The 21,835-nt window shown below is 46.7% G+C and overlaps 1 protein-coding gene across 1 annotated transcript in view; it reads right to left on the reverse strand.

The window, feature by feature from the left end:
- Positions 1-21,835, reverse strand: part of LOC141156737 (putative ferric-chelate reductase 1) — a 93,585-nt gene that overhangs the window by 14,282 nt on the left and 57,468 nt on the right. The window contains exon 9 of the mRNA XM_073643065.1: positions 11,757-11,873. Coding sequence (XP_073499166.1) covers positions 11,757-11,873 — 117 coding nt within the window. The remainder of the gene's footprint in view (positions 1-11,756; positions 11,874-21,835) is intronic.

The raw sequence follows: 21,835 nt of genomic DNA on the forward strand, positions 1-21,835 counted from the left end.
ACAAAAATCATCAATGGAAATCACATTTATTAACCAATTGAGGCCTGGATTTAGAGTCACCCCCAAAATTAAAGTGGAAAAACACACTACAGGCTGATCCAACTTTGATGTAATGTCCTTAAAACAAGTCAAAATGAGTCTCAGTATTGTGTGTGGCCTCCACATGCCTGTATGATGTATGACCTCCCTACAACGCCTGGACATGCTCCTGATGAGGTTGCGGATGGTCTCCTGTGGGATCTCCTCCCAGACCTGGACTAAAGCATCTGCCATCTCCTGGACAGTCTGTGGTGCAACGTGACGTTGGTGGATGGAGCGAGACATGATGTCCCAGATGTGCTCAATCGGATTCAGGTCTGGGGAACGGGCAGGCCAGTCCATAGCTTCAATGCCTTCATCTTCCAGGAACTGCTGACACACTCCAGCCACAGGTCTGGCATTGTCCTGCATTAGGAGGAACCAAGCGCCAACCGCACCAGCATATGGTCTCACAAGGTGTCTGAGGATCTCATCTCGGTATCTAATGGCAGTCAGGCTACCTCTAGCGAGCACATGGAGGGCTGTACGGCCCTCCAAAGAAATGCCACCCCACACCATTAATGACCCATTGCCAAACTGGTCATGCTGAAGGATGTTGCAGGCAGCAGATCGCTCTCCACGGCGTCTCCAGACTCTGTCAAGTCTGTCACATGTGCTCAGTGTGAACCTTCTTTCATCTGTGAAGAGCACAGGGCGTCAGTGGCAACTTTGCCAATCCTGGTGTTCTGTGGCAAATGTCAAGCGCCCTGCACGGTGTTGGGCTGTGAGGACAACCCCATCTGTGGACGTCGGGCCCTCATACCACCCTCATGGAGTCGGTTTCTAACATTTTGTACAGACACATGCACATTTGTGGCCTGCTGAAGGTCATTTTGCAGGGCTCTGGCAGTGCTCCTCCTGTTCCTCCTTGCACAAAGGTGGAGGTACCGGTCCTGCTGCTGCGTTGTTGCCCTCCTACGGCCCCCTCCATGTCTCCTGGTGTACTGGCCTGTCTCCCGGTAGCGCCTCCAGCCTCTGGACACTATGCTGACAGACACAGCAAACCTTCTTGCCACAGCTCGCATTGATTTGTCATCCTGGATGAGCTGCACTACCTGAGCAACTTCTGTGGGTTGTAGAGTCTGTCTCATGCTACCACGAGTGTGAAAACACAACCAACATTCAAAAGTGACCTAAACATCAGCCAGAAAGCATTGGTACTGACATGTGGTCTGTGTTCCCCACCTGCAGAGCCACTCCTTTATTGAGGGTGTCTTGATAATTGCCAATAATTTCCATCTATTGTCTATTCCATTTGTACAACAGCATATGAAATTGATTGTCAATCAGTGTTGCTTCCTAAGTGGACAGTTTGATTTCACAGAAGTTTGAGTTACTTGGAGTTATATTCTGTTGTTTAAGTGTTCCCTTTATTTTTTTGAGCAGTGTATATACAGTACAGACCAAAAGTTTGGACACACCTTCTCATTTAAAGATTTTTCTGTATTTTCATGACTATGAAAATTGTACATTCACACTGAAGGCATCAAAACTATGAATTAACACACGTGGAATTATATACTTAACAAAAATGTGTGAAACAACTGAAAATATGTCTTATATTCTAGGTTCTTCAAAGTAGCCACCTTTTGCTTTGATGATTGCTTTGCACACTCTTGGCATTCTCTTGATGAGCTTCAAGAGGTAGTCACCGGAAATGGTCTTCCAACAATCTTGAAGGAGTTCCCAGAGATGCTTAGCACTTGTTGGCCCTTTTGCCTTCACTCTGCGGTCCAGCTCACCCCAAACCATCTCGATTGGGTTCAGGTCTGGTGACTGTGGAGGCCAGGTCATCTGGCAAAAGCACCCCATCACTCTCCTTCTTGGTCAAATAGCCCTTATACAGCCTGGAGGTGTGTTTGGGGTCATTGTCCTGTTGAAAAATAAATGATGGTCCAACTAAACGCAAACCGGATGGAATAGCACGCCGCTGCAAGATGCTCTGGTAGCCATGCTGGTTCAGTTTGCCTTCAATTTTGAATAATTCCCCAACAGTGTCACCAGCAAAGCACCCCCACACCATCACACCTCCTCCTCCATGCTTCACGGTGGGAACCAGGCATGTAGAGTCCATCCGTTCACCTTTTCTGCGTCGCACAAAGACACGGTGGTTGGAACCAAAGATCTCAAATTTGGACTCATCAGACCAAAGCACAGATTTCCACTGGTCTAATGTCCATTCCTTGTGTTCTTTAGCCCAAACAAGTCTCTTCTGCTTGTTGCCTGTCCTTAGCAGTGGTTTCCTAGCAGCTATTTTACCATGAAGGCCTGCTGCACGAAGTCTCCTCTTAACAGTTGTTAGAGAGATGTGTCTGCTGCTAGAACTCTGTGTGGCATTGACCTGGTCTCTAACCTGAGCTGCTGTTAACCTGTGATTTCTGAGGCTGGTGACTCGGATAAACTTATCCTCAGAAGCAGAGGTGACTCTTGGTCTTCCTTTCCTGGGGCGGTCCTCATGTGAGCCAGTTTCTTTGTAGCGCTTGATGGTTTTTGCAACTGCACTTGGGGACACTTTGAAAGTTTTCCCAATTTTTCGGACTGACTGACCTTCATTTCTTAAAGTAATGATGGCCACTCGTTTTTCTTTACTTAGAATTTGTATTATGGCAAGAAAAAAGCAGCTAACAGTCTATTCAGTAGGACTATCAGCTGTGTATCCACCTGACTTCTGCACAACACAACTGATGGTCCCAACCCCATTTATAAGGCAAGAAATCCCACTTATTAAACCTGACAGGGCACACCTGTGAAGTGAAAACCATTTCCAGTGACTACCACTTGAAGCTCATCAAGAGAATGCCAAGAGTGTGCAAAGCAGTCATCAAAGCCAAAGGTGGCTACTTTAAAGAACCTAGAATATAAGACATATTTTCAGTTGTTTCACACTTTTTTGTTAAGTATATAATTCCACATGTGTTAATTCATAGTTTTGATGCCTTCAGTGTGAATGTACAATTTTCATAGTCATGAAAATACAGAAAAATCTTTAAATGAGAAGGTGTGTCCAAACTTTTGGTCTGTACTATATATTACACATACACACACATTTTTGGTATCGCTGCGTCTATGATTCTACGATCAAAAGAAAAAATTAATCAACCCGATTGGTAAACGCTATAAAGAGAAGAAGAAGATCTAAAAATCTAAACTCCAGAATTCGGTTTGATAGCTTTTTATTGCATACACTATTATACACTACATATTGCAAAATGTCATATCCACCCCATAATGGTATCCATAAAAACATTGGGTCGCCTGTCAAAAAGCATGCTTTCGCACAGCTCCATTAACCGCAAAATGAAAAGGCTTTGGATATTGAAAAATGGCAACACAATCAAATTTTTTTGTTTCCAAATTTGTTTTAACCACTTAAATAAATACAGGAAACTAAAAAAAAAAAGAAACAATTTTGGTGTTGACGTAATTGTACTGAGCTTGAAAATCATTGTGCAGTAAAATTGACTTGGAAATATGAATACCGTAAAACAAAGCCCAAAATATCAATTTGACATTGCGTTTTGTTTCATCTTTTGCAATTTCACGTCACATGGATTTTTTTCCCCATTTTCCAGCTCATTATATGGCAATTTGAATGGTGTCTTTCAAAAGTACAACTTGTCCCCCCCCCCCCCAAAAAAAAACAGTCCTCATATGGTTATGTGAGAGGAAATATACAAAAGTTATTGCACTTGCAGGAAGGATAGGATAGGGTTAAATGTGTTTACTGCTTAAGGCCACGTTTCCATGATGAGCGTTTGGTGAGTTTTTGATGTTGCAGATTTTCTCCACCATTTTTGCACCTAATAAGTAAAATAAGTTACTTGATTTTTCTTGAAAATACGCAGTGTAAAAAAAACTCATCGTGGGAACGTAGGCATAGGGCTAAGTTAATAGAGAATGCTTCCTCTTGGAGGCGGATAGCCATATTTCTCTCTGTGGCGATCTAGCATGTTCTGTGCATTACACTGTTGGACCATTGATTTCAATGGACATTATTAGCATTGAGCGAGCATGCTCGACACTGCTCGGTACTCGCCCGAGCATCACGCTTCTCGGGATGTTCGCCGAGCACCGAGCATTTCCGGGTTACTCGGGCGGGAGCTCGGGTCTCCGCCCTGCATGTTTGGCGCTCTTTACAGAGCCAATGAACATGCAGGGATTGCCAGCCAGTCACTGTAATGCCGCAGCCATGTTGTTTGTGGGCATTACAGTGATTGGCTGGCCGCACAGCGTCACCTCGAGTATTTAAAACCGGGCGCCGCCATCTTGGACACAGACGCTCCGGATCAGACAGTGTAGGGACAGCGCTGCTGAGCTAGGGAGAAATTTTTGCTGCGAAATAGTTAGTGTAGGGTCTGTAAAGGCTGCCAGAACAAACAGTCCTTCTCAGGACTAATATCAATCCCAGATATCAGGCAGGCAGGCTGTATAGGAGACGCAGTGGTTATACCAGCAAACGCTGTATTACAGTCCTGTGTGCTCCTGTTTCTGAAATTGCTGGACTTAGCTGCAGGTCTCGGGGGCCAGTAAAAATCCTTTTTTTTCATCTAAATCCTCTTTTTTTTCCCTCCTACACACTGTACAAATACCTGTCTTATTAACCTATTGGTGTCCCCCCCCCCCCCCAAAAAAAAAAAAGAGTGTGTCTCTGATTTTTCAGACACAAATATATCTGTTGAAAAGAGTCTGGTATAGGCCACAGAAACAGAAGTGTGGTTTTGCAGTTCAACGGGTAAAATCTGTGTAGTATCCAGTTTTGGGCCTTTGGTATCTAAAAAAAAAACAGTTTGAGTGTGTCGCTCACTGTTCAGCCGCAAATCTATATATTTTAAAAAGTCTGGTATACACCAGTAAACAATAACTGTGGTTTTGCTGTTCCACGGTAAAAAATCTCTATTATTCAGGTTTTGGTATTTTTTCCGTAAGGAAAAACAGTAATAGTTTCTCTCTGATTATTCTGATTGTTTAAAAGAGTCGGGTGTAGGCCAGAGAAATAGAACTGTGGTTTTCCTCTTCCACGGTTCTAATCTACTTTTTATTACCCTTTTTCCATTGATAGTGCGAGTGTAAGCTATTTTACTTCCTTTACAATGGGCAAGGCGCGTGGCAAGGGACGTTGAACTGGACGTTCTGGTGATGGTGCGTGCAGAGGACGGGGCCGTGGCCAAGGTGAAAATGTGCCACAATCAACAGCCTCATCTTCTCGCTCCCACTTCTTGACTGAATTACTAGGGAAGCACAGAACAACACCAGTATTGCAAACTGATCAGTGTGAACAGGTTATTAATTGGATAGCAGATAATACCTCCAGTTACCTGAGCACCACCACCTCCGGTCTGTCTTCCACACGGTCAACTCTTAGTAGCCGTGAATCTCGACCGCATACTCCTCCTCACCCTGATGCTCCTTCCTCCCACCATGCCGAGTGTCGTCAGACAGCAATTGATCCCACACTTGGACACTCTGAAGAGCGGTTCACTGGTCCATTTCCATATTTGTGCCCCTCGCCTGCTACGCTTGAAGTGGTGGAAGAGGAGATCCCATGTAGCAATGCCCAAATATTTGGACAGCCACGGACACAGGAAGTCGACACTGGCAATTTGTCACAAGAGATGGATGATGATGAGACACAATTGCCAGGAAGTGAGGAGGAGCATCGTGGTGCGCAAGTATAAGTGGAGGAGGTGGTGGATGATCTAGTAACTGACCCATCGTGGCAGGAAGACATGCAGAGTGAGGCCAGCAGCACACAGGGGGAGGGAGGCAGAGTACCCCAACAGGCAGGAAGAAGCAGTGTGGTGGCCGCAGACAGAAGGCGGGCAACCGTTCCCCGTAACACCAACACGAGGGACGTTGCCAGTACAAGCGGTAGGTCTTCCAGAGTCTGGAATTTTGTTAAAGACTCTGCTGATAACCCCAAAAAGGCCATTTGTACCACCTGCCATGCCAGCATCAGCAGGGGTGACAAAACTACCAGCCTGACCACCACCAGCAAGATCAGGCACATGGCAGCAAAGCACCCTACTTTGTGGGGCGAACCCCAGGGTCCACGACCAGTGTCAGCGGGTGTCACCACTGCTTCTTCCGCTGTTGTGCGTGCAATAGAACCCCCTGTTGTGTGTGCAAGGCAATCCCCTGTCCATACTGCATGTAAAGATGCCCCCTCCTCTCAGTCTTCACTTGTTATGGCAGTTTCTCAAGAAACAGCATCAACGTCCATGTCCACGTCCCACCGCATCGTTCAATTGTCCATATCCCAGATCTTTGAACGAAAGCAGAAATTCGCAGCTAACGCCCCACAGGCCACAGTCCTAAATTCGCACATTTCATGACTGCTTGCGTTGGAAATGCTGCCTTTTAGGCTGGTGGAGACGGAATCCTTCCGCAAACTTATGGCGGTGGCCGTCCGTCAGTACTCTGTCCCCAGCCGACACTATTTTGACCGGTGTGCCATCCCCGCACTACACAAGCACGTGTCCCAAAACATCTGCCGTGCCCTCAACAACGCAGTTACCGGGAGAGTCCACCTGACAACGGACACGTGGACAAGTGCTTGTGGCCAGGGACGGTACATCTCCCTGACGGCACACTGGGTAAACATAGTGGTAGCCGGGACCCAGTCGGACCTTGGGATGGAACACATCATCCCCACACCGAGGATTGCGGGCCCTATGTCAGTCAGAGTTGCCCCCACAGTGTACAGCTCCTGCGCATCATCCTCCTCCTCCTCCTCCTTATGTTCAGCCTCCATCTCAGATATCACCACATCAGTTACAAGCTGGAAGCACTGCAGTACTGCCTCCGCCAAGCGGCAACAGGCTGTGCTGAAACTCATAAACTTAGGTGATAAACCTCACACTGCTTGTGAGTTGTGGACAGCTGTGAAAGAGCAGACAGATCTGTGGCTGAGACCGCTGAACCTACATCCAGGCATGGTCGTGTGTGACAATGGCCGTAACCTGGTGGCGGCTCTGAGGCGAGGCGAGATCACACACGTACCATGCCTGGCTCATGTGCTTAACCTCGTGGTTCAGCGGTTTCTTAAATCGTACCCCGAGTTGCCAGATCTGCTCGTGAAAGTACGCCCCCTGTCAGCTCATTTTCGCAAGTCGGCTACAGCTTCCGCCGCCCTTGCTGTGTTGCAGCAGCGTTTGCAGCTTCCGGCACACCGACTGGTGTGTGATGTCCCCACACGTTGGAACTCTACCCTCCACATGTTGCAAAGGATTCGTGAGCAGAAGAGAGCAGTTGTGGAGTACCAGCTGCAACAAGGCCGTCGATATTCAGGTCAGACTCCACACATAAGACCTCAGGAGTGGACCTGGATGTCTGACATACGTACCATCCTGACAAACTTTGAGGAAGCCACCAAGATGGTGAGTGGCGATGACGCCATCATTAGTGTCAGCATCCCACTTGTCTGTCTTTTGCAACGCTCTCTGCAGAGAATTAAAGAGGAGGCATTGCAGCCAGAGTATGATGAGATGGATCAAGAAGCCGTAGTGGGCGATTACACACAGCCCAGCCTCATCTCATCCCAATGTGCATTGGGGGACAATGAGGGAGAGGAGGAGGAGGAAGAACAGGAGCTGTTATCAAGCGCTGTAGGCGGTAGTACCTGTACAAGTGTCATGCCGTCGGTTCAGCGTGGGTGGCCTGAGCACAGTTGGGAGGAGGAGGAGGAGAGCATGGTCAGTCGTCATCTTGGTGAGGACACGGAAATCTTGCCCGTTACCAGTCTAGCATGCATGGCTGACTTTGTTACGCTGCCTTAACCGTGACCCTCGCGTTGTCAAAATGTTGGGTGACAGTCATTACTGGTTGGTGACACTTATAGACCCCCGCTACAAGGAGAACTTTCACTCTCTTATTCCTGAGGTGGAGAGGTCTACAAAAATGGGCCAGTACCAGAAGGCCCTTGCTGCAGAACTGTTAAAAAAATTCCCATCTGAACACGCTAGCGGCAGAGGTCACAGTTCATTGACCAACCAAAGCGTACAAGCGAGAGAAAGGCAACTCCAATCCAACAGAGGCAAGGGAACACGGTCAACGTTCTGGGACAGTTTTCTGACACCCGCCCACCTTACAGGCCCTGAGGCGCGGGGTACTCTCACAAGGAGTGGAAAGTTTCAAAAGATGGTGAGGGAGTACCTTGCCGACCGTACTAGCGTCCTCCATGATTCCTCTGTGCCTTTTAATTATTGGGTATCCAAGCTGGACACTTGGAATGAACTCGCTCTGTACGCCTTGGAGGTCCTGGCCTGCCCTGCCGCTAGCGTGTTATCGGAGCGTGTTTTTAGTGCCGCTGGGGGAATTATAACTGATAAGCGCACTCGCCTGTCAACTGACAATGCTGACAAGCTGACACTTATCAAAATGAACAAGGGCTGGATTGGGCCAGACTTCTCATCACCACCAAATGACAGCAGAGTAACATAAAGTCGAATCCACTGTGTTATTTCAGGAGGTGTATTCCCATGCACCGCTTCACACCCACACATGGGTATACGCTTCCTCATTTCGGCTGTTTTATGTTCTTCTCCTTATCCTCAGCCTCCACCACCACTATACCACCAGGGTGACCGTGGTCCGTGTTGCCATTATTGAAACTTCCTCCGTCCTTATTTTTGTCAGCTTTTGCTTGGAAGGCATGAGCAAAGACTGTGGGAGACCCACTCCCCAATAATGGGAATAATATTTTTAAGATGCTGTACTGTATGGCTCTTGTAAGGGCATTAAAAGCGTCTTGTTATACCACTCTGATCTCCACATCTCTTCTGAGGGGCATTAAAAGCATCTTGTTATACCACTCTGACCTCCACGTCTCTTGTAAGGGGCATTAAAAATGTCTTGTTATACCACTCTGCCCTCCACGTCTCTTGTAAGGGGCATTAAAAGCGTCTTGTTATACCACTCTGATTTCCATGTCTCTTCTGAGGGGCATTAAAACCGTCTTGTTATACCACTCTGACATCCATGTCTCTTGTAAGCGGCATTAAAAGCATCTTGTTATACCACTCTGACCTCCACGTCTCTTCTGAGGGGCATTAAAAGCGTCTTGTTATACCACTCTGACCTCCACGTCTCTTCTGAGGGGCATTAAAACGGTCTTGTTATACCACTCTGACCTCCACGTCTCTTGTAAGGGGCATTAAAAGCGTCTTGTTATACCACTCTGACCTCCACGTCTCCTCTGAGGGGCATTAAAAGCGTCTTGTTATACCACTCTGACCTCCACATCTCTTCTGAGGGGCATTAAAAGCGTCTTGTTATACCACTCTGACCTCCACGTCTCTTCTGAGGGGCATTAAAAGCGTCTTGTTATACCACTCTGACCTCCACGTCTCTTGTAAGGGACATTAAAATCGTCTTGTTAAGCTACTGGGACCTCCACGAGTCTTCGAACGGGCATTACATTTCCTCCTAATTTTTTGAAGCTTTTGCTTGGAAGGCATAAGCAAATACTATGGGAGACCCACTCCCCAATAATCGGAATAATGTTTGTAATATGCTGTACTGCATGGCTCTTGTAAGGGGCATTGCAAGTTGGTCCGTCCTAATTTTTGGAAGCTTTTGCTTGGAAGTCATAAGCAAATACTATGGGAGACCCACTCCCCAATAATGTGACTTTTGTAATATGCTGTACTGCATGGCTCTTGTAAGGGGCATTGCAAGTTGGTCCGTCCTAATTTTTGGAAGCTTTTGCTTGGAAGGCATAAGCAAATACTATGGGAGAACCACTCCCCAATAATGGGACTTATGTTTGTAATATGCTGTACTGCATGGCTCTTGTAAGGGGCATTGCAAGTTCCTCATAATTTTTGGAAAGCCTTCCATTCACTGCTTAGGCTAACAGTGTACAGGAGACCCAGTTGGTATAAATGGAAAAAACGGTTTAGTTAAGGCCGTCTGACCTCCATGTTATTTCCAAGGGGCATTGGAGTGCCTCAAAATTTTTGGTAGGCATTGCACTCACTGTATGCCCTATAACTGTGTAGCCAAACCGCTCCTTTTGTTACAGAAACATATCCTACAAGACATATGTGGTTGACTGGCCTGATATTGATGTGAACGGTCCCTGTTCCTCCTGCTCTTTCTCCTTTGCCACTACCTCATCCATCATTTATCACCTGAAGCTTTGTTTTAACGGGAGTCATAGAACTGGGATAGTAGTAGGAAAACATCCAGCAATCCTCGGAGGAGGTAGGATATGCGCCAAAACGCTGACCACCTCAGGCTTAGCCGCTACTACATACATGCGCTTGCATTCCAAGAAAACAAAGCAGATGCTAACTTGTATCATCATCATCATGGTCCTCACCTTGGCACTCTCAACTCCCCTGATGGAGAAGCCAGGGCCCACCAGAGGAGTCTGGTTCTCTGGTGGTCTCGTCCAATGCTGCCCTAAAGCAGGCTGGGCTAAGAAAAGTGTGTGGGGGGAAGTTGACAGGAGAAATAGGGGCGGCTGGGGACCGTTTATGGACACCCGGCTGCCTCCAGGCAGCTGGGGATCGTGTATGGACACCCGGCCGCCGGGCGGCTGGCGACTGAGTATGGATTCCAGGCCGCCAACGCAGCCATGACGTGGTGGCCAGATTCCGCCTCCACATGCCTAAAAGGCCCAATTTCAAGTGCAAGCAAGCAGTATGGTATTGCAGCCTGGGGGTGGGTGGGTGGCAGGCTGCATACTTGCGCTTGCATTGCAAGGAATGGGAGAGGTACAATTGAACAGTGCCCTGGGACAAGAACTTGCACGGGGATAGTTGCATAAAAAATGCTACTTGCTAACATAGCCCAAGGTGTGGAGGAGTATTTTTTTTTGGGGGGGGGTTATTTATTTTACCTTATACACAAGTCTTTACCCTGGAAAGGAAGTTCCTTAACATATTTCACAGGAAAGCAGTTTCAGTTTCGTTTTTGAACGTTTTATTGTGAGCCCTTAAAAGTGGCTTAATATCTCTGACCACGTTGTTGAAAGCAGTGACCTGGGCGTCAGAAATGCTTCCTGGGGCGATCCCCATGCTGTCCCCATGTCATTTGAGCACTGTCACTATCGTTTTGGGCACTTGTTAGGCTTTTAAAAGAATGCCGGGGTGCCGCCGCAAAAATGCTCGGGTCTCCCATAGACTAACATTGGGCTCGTTGCTCGGGTCGAGCACCCGAGTATCACGCCGAGCTCGGCCCGAGCTTCGAGCACCCGAGCATTTTAGTGTTCGGTCAACACTAGACATTATGTGATGCTCATTTCTTTCATTTTGGGACTGGGGATATCAGTAGTGGAAAAACCTGTGATCAGCATACCCTTCTAAAAGGCCCAGTAAGTTAGTATCTTAGTGTAGGACGTACAATTGGGGGAGAAAGATTGAACTGGATGGACCTAGGTCTACATTCAACCTACGTTACCATGTTACTATGTAAAAAGTTATTGGAAAAAAAGACAACTCTTTTACCATACACCGTCCGGCACCACCACTCTGTGTTTTTTGTTTATCTAGTTGCAGCAATGACATCCCGTCTATACACTTGACTGCTGGAGCTAATCACTGGCATCAGCAGTATGCCCTTCTTATGTAACAGAGTGGTCAGACATTACAGCCTGGGTGCAGCTGTAGCTTTTACAATACAGTACTTTAACTTATATGCTTTTTCAGAAAGACGGAGGCAATTTTCATACTTACCATGTGTCTTTACCATTATGTGTGCGCTTTGCTCTCTGTGAGTCACATTGGAAGCTGCAGAGAGGTTAACTTTGGTGTCACTCAAGAATACTCCTGGCCCATGAAATCTGATCTGTCCTGGAGAATAGAGCACAGTTAAAACAAGTTTCACTGAAGGCTAAGGGAGCTTTCACATTGCATTCATGCACCCATTTGTTGGCCGGTCAGGGCTTGTATCCGAACCCCCCGCAAAACAGGATTCGAGAGTATGCGCTGACGGGGCCATAGACTGTAAGTAGGCATACACTCCTAAAAATGATGCACGACAGAACACACGTTTGCTCTGTCGGCACCATTCTAGTCTATGGGCCACTCGGCGCATGCGCTCGAATCACGTTTTGTGAGGAGTTCAGATGCAAGCGCCGACGGATTCAACGAATGGGTGACTGAACGCAATGTGACAGCACCCTAAAAGTTTCAAGACGGCATTCTGTATAGGGAAAAATATTAAGTTTCAGGCACACCCTCATCTAAATACTTACATAGTTATCAAAACTCTATATAGCTGTTAAATGCTTAAAGCTACAGGCAAAAACATTATGATCAAGGATACGCAATAGGCTACTCCCATCTTATAAAGTGATGTCATATTGCTATGGTTTGTCATCACTTTCAACCTTTGTGTCCGCTAATGATTCTGAGAATGAAGAAGATGCATCTCTGGTGTAGACTTGTGTCCCCTACATTGTTTTTTATACCACAGCAGTGCTTCTGGTCACTCGCAGTGCAGGGAATTACACAGACCTGGACTGGTCATCTGACCAACTGAGCAGATTCCTGGTGGGCCACTCTGCCCAAACCCAGTGTTGGTCTTCCACTCCCAGTGGCTTTACATACCATAGACAGCACTTGCAGAGCACACAAAGCCCTGCTGTGTAGTTCAATAGAGATCATTAAGATGCTCAGTGGGGGCAGAGCTAAGGCTTCTCCAGTTTCCAATCTCCTGACTTCCTCTACCTGGGGTATCTGCTTGTCATTACTGCAGTCAGAGCCTGTGGCTTTATTTAAATTACTAAATGACCCAAAGGGTAAATAGACCATGATTTAGAGATGCATTAAAACATAACTTTTATTTCAAACTTATAAAAGTGGTAAATACATTTAAAAACACACTAGTGTGCCAGTGTTGCCTCTATACTTTTGATGATCAAACCGATCTTTATCATTCATTCAGCAAACGGATTCAGGTTCAATGTAGTCTTATATTCATCATGACTGCAGTCCATGGATTTAAATTGATTCAGCTGAATTACTATTGCCTGGACGTACAATGGCCTCCCTAGTGCTAACGAAAATCACATAGCCACCCCAACAATTTTCACCACAAGGGCTTCCTTAGGGGGTTGGGGCTATCATTATAGAAGGTCTAGCTCATCGTTGGCGTAGAAAGAACAAAAGAGTTGTCAAGCCCTCCAGAGGTTACGCCTCATTACGCCTCAATAATGACACTCCCTCCAGAGGGAGTGTCATTATTGGAAGTGCCAGCCTACAGCACGGAGTGGCCGCTACAGTAATACGAAGTCACCCGTACAGTAAGGTGTGACTCAAGAAAACAGGTGAAGGGGATAGAGAAATGGGATGGTGAGGGGATAGAGCAAAGGGATGGTGAGCCGAAGAGAACCACACCCAGCAAAAGGGGGAGCCGTGATGGGCACCAAGCAATGGAAGCGACAGCGCCATCTGTGGGTTGGAAGTCGAAGAAACTGCAGTACGGTACCATAGTGATGGCGCAGTGGGAATTTTTGTTGGCACAGGGAGGTCTGGCGCAGAGTGAGCCATTCGAAGAGAGGATCAGGTGAAGATAGTTGCGCCATTTGAGGGCGATGATGGAGTAAGAGTTGAGACCTGATGGAGGAGACGGAGGCCGGACATAGGCAAGAGTCTGAGCCTCTGACTACAGCCTGTTCATGCCCCGTGGAAAGGCCAAGTGCCTGGAGGCCTTACGGACCCAGAGGCTGGAGGATCTCACCCTGGAAGTGATCCCCACTCCCGGATGAGCGCCCCCTGTCACCAAGGTGAAGTGGATCACCAGCGTTATCTAGGACAAGAAAAGAAGGGAGGAGTGAGTACGAGCCCAGCTGGATGGCCCTGAAAGCGAGGATCTGGTTCGGCATATGACCCAGGGGATGGTCCTGAGCTTCAACCGCAAGAGGTGGTATGGTTTTCTGGAGGGGGAGCGTGCCAAGCACATTGTGTACATTAACGCTTGGTCTGTGTGACGTGGTCCTGGTCTTCCCTTCTTGCACAGTCTATGACCAAGAGAATGGGTACAATTTTTAAAAGAAGATGGTCTGAGAGGGTGGTTTGTGGTGTCCATCTCCAGGGTGAAGATGGAGCCCGAGACTTAGAGACAGTCTGCGGTGGTGCTGCTTCGAGTGGGAGTGTCCACCCTGAGGGACCTGATTCCCCCATGTCCGGGGGTATGTGTGGCGGAGGAAACTAGAACAGTGGTCTCAAGTTCCTGCGGTTCCACAAAGGAATTTGGGTTCATGAGTGAGGTATCCATGGGACTGCCCGTAGCAACACTGAATCCCACTGTGGTGTACGTAGCCCAGGGCGCGCAATCGGCAGTGTGTGTGCAGGAGGCCAGAGTAAGGATAAAGACCTGGGTCTGTGCGAAAGACGAGGATGGAAATAAGTAAGAAAGGCAGTTGGAAGCTGATAAAGGCTGTGTTGTGCCAGTTGCACCGTCATTTAAGGCCAAAGTTCCAGCGAGTCTATCACCCACGTGTCCGGGACTCCCCCTTGTTAATGGCCATGGATGGCTGAAGTATGTCCCCACACCTCTTGTTTGTTTTGTTGTACATTCCCATGCTGGTTTCAGAGATGCTGCAAGCACTAGAGAGGGTCCTACACCCTCAGTCAAGGACTGAATCTAATCCAGTATGGACATCGTCCCTAAGGGACTGTGTGTGTACCTGTTTCATGAACAGTAGTGGAATTGAAGAACTGTGTCCCCATCCTGTGGGGACAATATACTGTGCACTTGATGAAAAATGGCTATCCTTAAAGGGAAGGACTGTACTGTGTGTTGTTGACCCAAGGTCCCTTGTTCAGTGGGGCTAGATTATCCCGAAGTACTCGTGTTGGGTTAGGAGAAAAACAAAAAAGACTGGGATGGTTAGAAGTTCCAGGGTCCTAACCGAGTAGGACCGACTCTGTCTCCCAAGTAATAGAAAAAAGACTTTATCTGGTCTGGTCTAAGTAATTTGCAGGAGAGTGTCTGGGCATCTTCTAAAGAAAAAGAAAAGGAATCCAGCTGGTGATATAAGTTATGTGCAGGAATATGTTGGTGTTTTCCAGATTCCGGATGGCCGAGGATGGCCATCATTAAATAAGGGGGAAATGTAAGGAGATTGACATATTGCCCACGTTCCACCTTGAAAAATATATGCATTGTTGCCAAAGTATTTTGATCTGTAATGTGAACTGTGAAATGTGTTATAGTGTTGGTATTGTATTCTGCCCAGCAACAGGTAGTTAACAGGGGCAGTTAGTAATGGTTGGGACTAGCCCAGAGTGGGAGGGGAAAAGTTGAAGGGACAAGAGACGGTTCCTGTCAGAACATCACAAAGGGCTCAGTGTGCGTAGAAAGCAGACCTAAGTAATGTCTAGTGTGAGCAGTGCCGCATGACATGGGTGTCCCTAATGAGAGAGGAGACAGAGAAGGAGGATACCGAGATCCTAGTGAAGAAAAAGAGAGAGAAGTGAATGAAAGAACAGAGTGATCGTATGGAGATGGGTCCGGGGACAGGAGATGGGTCCGGGGACAGGACACCTAGCAGTACGGCCCAGAATTCTAACTCACAGAGGTAATGGGCCTAAGTGGGACAGGGTATGCAAGATGAAGAGAGTGTCCGGGGCGGGCACTCCAGCAAAGTCCACACACCCCACCTTCATGTAACATGCCAGGGTGTAAGAGACGAGTACCTCGCCCATGGCTACCGCCCCATGTCACATTACAAATAGAAACACAGAAAATTGCTCAAAACATGTTCAAATCAGATAGTGACCAGGAATCTGCACACTTATCCCGAAGCTACAGTTACACTTTACATGTATAGCATTTAATATATTTACTTTTATAGGACTATAGAAAAGTGATGATATTAAAGTCATATATGTAGTGTTCTATCCCGATTTATAAAACGACTACAGTAACTTTAATTATAATTAATAATAAAGTTACTGTAGTTGTTTCATAAATTGGAATAGAACACTACATATAATAATATGGCTTTAATATCATCACGTTGCTATAGTCCTATAAAAGTAAATATACAGTGGCTACGGAAAGTATTCAGACCCCTTTTAATTTTTTACTCTTTGTTTCATTGCAACCATTTGGTAAATTCTAAAAAGTAATTTTTTTTTCTCATTAAAGTACACTCTGCACCCCATCTTGACTGAAAAAAAACAGAAATGTAGACATTTTTGCAAATTTATTAAAAAAGAAAAACTGAAATATCAAATGGTCATAAGTATTCAGACCCTTTGCTCAGACACTCATATTTAAGTCACATGCTGTCCATTCCTTCTGATCCTCCTTGAGATGGTTCTACTCCTTCATTGGAGTCCAGCTGTGTTTAATTAAACTGATAGGACTTGATTTGGAAAGGCACACACCTGTCTATATAAGACCTCACAGCTGACAGTGCATGTCAGACCAAATGAGAATCATGAGCTCAAAGGAACTGCCCAAGGAACTCAGAGACAGAATTGTAGCAATGGACAGATCTGGCCAAGGTTACAAAAAGGTTTCTGCATTACTCAAGGTTCCTAAGAGCACAGTGGCCTCCATAATCCTTAAATGGAAGAAGTTTGGGACCACCAGAAATCTTCCTAGACCTGGCAGTCCAGCCAAACTGAGCGATCGTGGGAGAAAGCCTTGGTGAGAGAGGTAAAGAAGAACCCCAAGATCACTGTGGCTGAGCTTCAGAGATGCAGTAGGGAGATGGGAGAAAGTTCCACAAAGTCAACTAGCACTGCAGCCCTCCACCAGTCGGGCCTTTATGGCAGAGTGGCCCGACGGAAGCCTCTTCTCAGTGCAAGACATATGAAAGCCCGCATAGAGTTTGCTCAAAAACACATGAAGGACTCCCAGACTATGAGAAATAAGGTTCTCTGGTCTGATGAAACGAATATAGAACTTTTTGGTGATAATTCTAAGCGGTATGTGTGGAGAAAACCAGGCACTGCTCATCACCTGCCCAATACAATCCCAACAGTGAAACATGGTGGTGGCAGCATCATGCTATGGGGGTGTTTTTCAGCTGCAGGGACAGGACGACTGGTTGCAATTGAAGGAAACATGAATGCGGCCAAGTACAGAGATATCCTGGATGAAAACCTCTTTCAGAGTGCTCTGGACCTCAGACTTGGCCGAAGGTTCACCTTCCAACAAGACAATGACCCTAAGAACACAGCTAAAATAACAAAGGAGTGGCTTCAGAACAACTCTGTGACCATTCTTGACTTGCCCAGCCAGAGCCCTGACCTAAATCCAATTGAGCATCTCTGGAGAGACCTGAAAATGGCTGTCCACCAACGTTCACCATCCAACCTGACAGAACTGGAGAGGATCTGCAAGGAAGAATGGCAGAAGATCCCCAAATCCAGGTGTGAAAAACTTGTGGCATTATTCCCAAGAAGACTCATGGCTGTACTAGCTCAAAAGGGTGCTTCTACTCAATACTGAGCAAACGGTCTGAATACTTATGACCATGTGATATTTCAGTTTTTCTTTTTTAATAAATTTGCAAAAATTTCTACATTTCTGTTTTTTTAAGTCAAGATGGGGTGCAGAGTGTACTTTAATGAGAAAAAAAATTAACTTTTTAGACTTTACCAAATGGCTGCAATGAAACAAAGAGTGAAAAATTTAAAGGGGTCTGAATACTTTCCGTACCCACTGTACTACAAGCTATACATGTAAAGTGTAACTGTAGTAATTATTATTCATAAGGCATTTATTAGCATTGTATTTGGAGCTGGAGTTTCACATAAAGTGTGGAAAACTAAGTTTATGTGATCCATCACTTCTCAAAAAATATCTTCTTTATGAAATGTCATTAAAATATGCATCTAAAAAAATACAACAAAAAAACCCTAACAGATACCATAGTAGTGCCGTGGACTATACCTATGTGTTTTGAGCAAACATTTTCTTCATTTTGGTATAATAACACAGCTATCGGTGTTTAAAGGGAATAATGATCATTTTTATTTTTATAGCGCCAACATAGGGGACTTGTACAAAAAAGACATTATAGAGTAACAGATAGTTTAACGCCTACCAAGAAGAGCGAGGGTCCTGCCCGCAAGCTTACAATCTATGAGGGAATAGGGATAGCACAAAAGGTAAAAATAAAGTGCTTATAATGTAAGGTCCAGCCATCAGTATAATAAACAGGGGCATTCACATAATGCTGCATGAACCAGTTACCAACCAGGATCTGTACAAGTACAGATAAAAATGTGCCTACTGAGTGTGTGGAAGAGAGAACAGGAGATAGTTAGTTAGATTAGTGACGTGAGGTGATACACTTCTTTACACTAGTCTGTTTTTAATTTTAGGGCACTCTTGAAACTGAATTGTCTGCTTTAGTGCATTCTAAAAAACTGGTGCAGCACGAGAGAAGACCTGGAGACAAGAGTGGTTCGGATTATAGAAGATGTTTGTCTTAGGTCATTAGCGGAACAGAGAGGACGGTAGGCTGGTAGACTGAGATGAGGGGCGAGATGTAGGGTGGTGCAAAACTGTGGAGAGTTTTATGGGTAAGAATGATAAGTTTACATTGGATTCTGTAGTGGATGGGCAACCAGTGCAAAGACTTGACAAACAAGGAAAGGGAGAAGGGGAGAAAAAAAATCAGCTCACCCGATCGTTAACAGCTGGAGGCTCTGTGTGAGTTGATCCGACAGCGGAATAGCCCTGGTTCCAGGCACTCTTTTAGGACACAAGACATGATAGTCCCAACGCGTTTCAGCTAAGTATTAGCCTTAATCATGGGATAAAGTCACTGTGGGACATAATGGTATATATAACTATGCATACAAACATGGCTCCACCTAAACACAGATGGTAAATAATTAATTAATTATTAGGTAGGAGTTGAATTAAAAGTGACAAGCCAGTAGAACAAAATACAAAATAAAACCACTATATTTCACTGACACTACAAAAGAAAGCAGTTATACAGAGTATATATATATGAATCATGAAACAGTACAATCTGAAAAAAATACGAGTTACCTTAAATGAATAGAATTATTTAAGAACTCTGATATTGATTTTCTGCTACAACATTATTGATCCTGATTGAGAATTAGTATGAATAACTTCTCTTTGAAAATAAATATTTCATAAATTTAGCTGTAAGCATATAAATTTCTTTGTTATAATAGAATCTCATCTTCATATCAAATTCTCCCCCAGAGATATTTGGAATTGCAGCGGAAAAAAAAAAAAAAAAAAAAATTAAAAATTTTTTTTCCTTTTTTTTCCTCTTCCTTCTCTCCCCTCCCCTTCCAATCTATATATATATATAATCGTCTTATCCCGTCTGTCTGTCTGTCTGTCCAGGAAATCCCGCGTCGCTCATTGGTCCGGCAGTGGCCGTTAGCGGCTCATCTGCGGGTCGGAGCTCAGCGGCGATGCAGCCTGGAGATGACCGGCGCGAGGCGCTCATCTCCCGGCCGCTAGCAGCAGAAGGACCCCGACCGCCGGCGCCGCTGACCTCCATGCGGCTAGGGTGTCAAGGGAGGAGCGGGGAGCGGCGCTGCGGGTCGGAATACTTCTGCTGCGAGCAGCAGCTCATCTCCCGGCTTCTCGCAGCGGAAGTAGCTGCACAGGCAGCGGTGCTGACCTCCATGCAGTTAGGGTGTCAAGGGAGGACCGGGGAGCGGCGCTGTGGGTCGGGATACTTCTGCTGCGAGCAGCCGCTCATCTCCCGGCTTCTCGCAGCGGAAGTAGCCGCACAGGCAGCGACGCTCCCCGGTCCTCACCAATACGATTCCGCTCCCCGGTCCTCACCAATACGATTCGCTGATTGGTCGCGGTCTCCGGCCGCGACCAATCAGTGATCTTGGCGCAAAAGTTAAACACCGCTGTGCTGATTGGTCGCGGCCGCTGCCCGCAACCAATCACCGATTTGGGCGCCACATTTAAATAGCTGCCGCAACCAATCACCGATCTTGGCGCCACATTTAAACACTGCTGTGCTGATTGGTCGTGGACGCTGCCTGCGACCAATCAGCGATTTTGGCGCCACATTTAAACACTGCTGTGCTGATTGGTCGCGGACGCTGCCCGCGACCAATCATTGATTTGGGCACCACATTTAAATAGCGGCCGCAACCAATCACCGATCTTGGCGCCACATTTAAACACATTTAAACACTGCTGTGGTGATTGGTCGCGGACGCTGCCCTCGACCAATCAGCGATCTTGCCGACAAATTTAAACACTGCTGTGCTGATTGGTTGCAGACGCTGCCCGCGACCAATCAGCGATCTTGCCGACAAATTTAAACACTGCTGTGCTGATTGGTCGCGGACGCTGCCCGCGACCAATCAGCGATTTTGGACACAAATGTCCAGTCCTTAGTAACACCATGCGGCTACTGTCGGGAGATCAGCGGCTAGGGTGTCAAGGGAGGACCGGAGAGCGGCTCATCTCCCGGCTTCTCGCAGCGGAAGTAGCCGCACAGGCAGCCGGTCCTCACTAATACAATTCGCTGATTGGTCGCGGCAGGAGGGCGCGACCAATCAGCGATTTTGGCGCCAAATTTAAACAACGCTCTGCTGATCGGTCGCGGCCGCCGGCCGACCGCGACCAATTAGCGAGATTGGCTCCAAATTTAAACACCGCTCTGCTAATTGGTCACGGCCGCCAGCCGCGACCAATCAGCGAGATTGACGCCAAATTTAAACGATGCTCTGTTGATTGGTCGAGGCCGCCGGCCGCGACCAATCGGCAATTTTGGTGCCAAATTTAAACACCGCTCTGATGATTGGCGGCGGCCACCAGCCGCGACCAATCAGCGAGATTGACGCCAAATTTAAACAATGCTCTGCTGATTGGTCGCAGCCGGCGGCTGCGACCAATCAGCATTATTGGCGCAAAATTTAAACAACGCTCTGCTGATTGGTCGCGGACGCCAGCCGCGACCAATCTGCATTATTGGCGCCAAATTTAAACATCGCTCTGCTCATTGATCGCGACCGCCACCTGCGACCAATCAGCAACATTGGAGCCAAATTTAGACACCGCTCTGCTGATTGGTCGCGGTCGCCGGCCGCGACCAATCAGCGATTTTGGCGGAAAATTTAAACAACGTTCTGCTGATTGTGCCCGGTCGGCCGCATGCATATTCTAGAATACCCGATGCGTCGGCCACGACCAATCAGCGAAATTGGCGCCAAATTTCAACAACGCTCTGCTGATTGGTCGAGGCCGCTGGCCGCGACCAATCAGCGATTATTGCGCAAAATTGAAACACCGCTCTGCTGATTGGTCGCGGCCGCCAGCCGCGAACAATCAGCGAGATTGGCACCAAATTTAAACACCGCTCCGCTGATTGCCGGCCGCGACCAATCAGCGACTTTGGCGCCAAATTTAAACACCGCTCTGCTAATTGCGCCCGGTCGGCCGCATACATATTCTGGAATACCCGATGCGTTAGAATCGGGCCACCATCTAGTTTATGTATATTGTAATATTAAGTCTTGTCTGATGTTCAGACCTTGCGGTATTCTAGTAGCTAATCTAAAGATCCAAAAGGATTCTCTGTTGAGAATTTTTCTCTTATATTCTCCTCCTCTAAACGGTTTATAAACTTTTTCTATGGCTCTAAATTTAAAGCCAGACACATCTCCTCCATGTATGTGCTGAAAATGTCTTGATAAAGACGAACAATTAAAGATTTTTGGGTTGCTAGTGTAGCACCCCGAGGACTCGGCTGCTACAGGGGTATTGCACCTCGATCCAGAGGTGTGGTATTCCACTCCCGGGTAAGGATGGAGTGTGGAACATAGCT

This window comes from Phyllobates terribilis, unplaced genomic scaffold (assembly GCF_046119375.1).
Source record: "Phyllobates terribilis strain yellow unplaced genomic scaffold, ASM4611937v1 Scaffold_8__6_contigs__length_399053987, whole genome shotgun sequence".
Lineage (NCBI taxonomy): Eukaryota > Metazoa > Chordata > Amphibia > Anura > Dendrobatidae > Phyllobates > Phyllobates terribilis.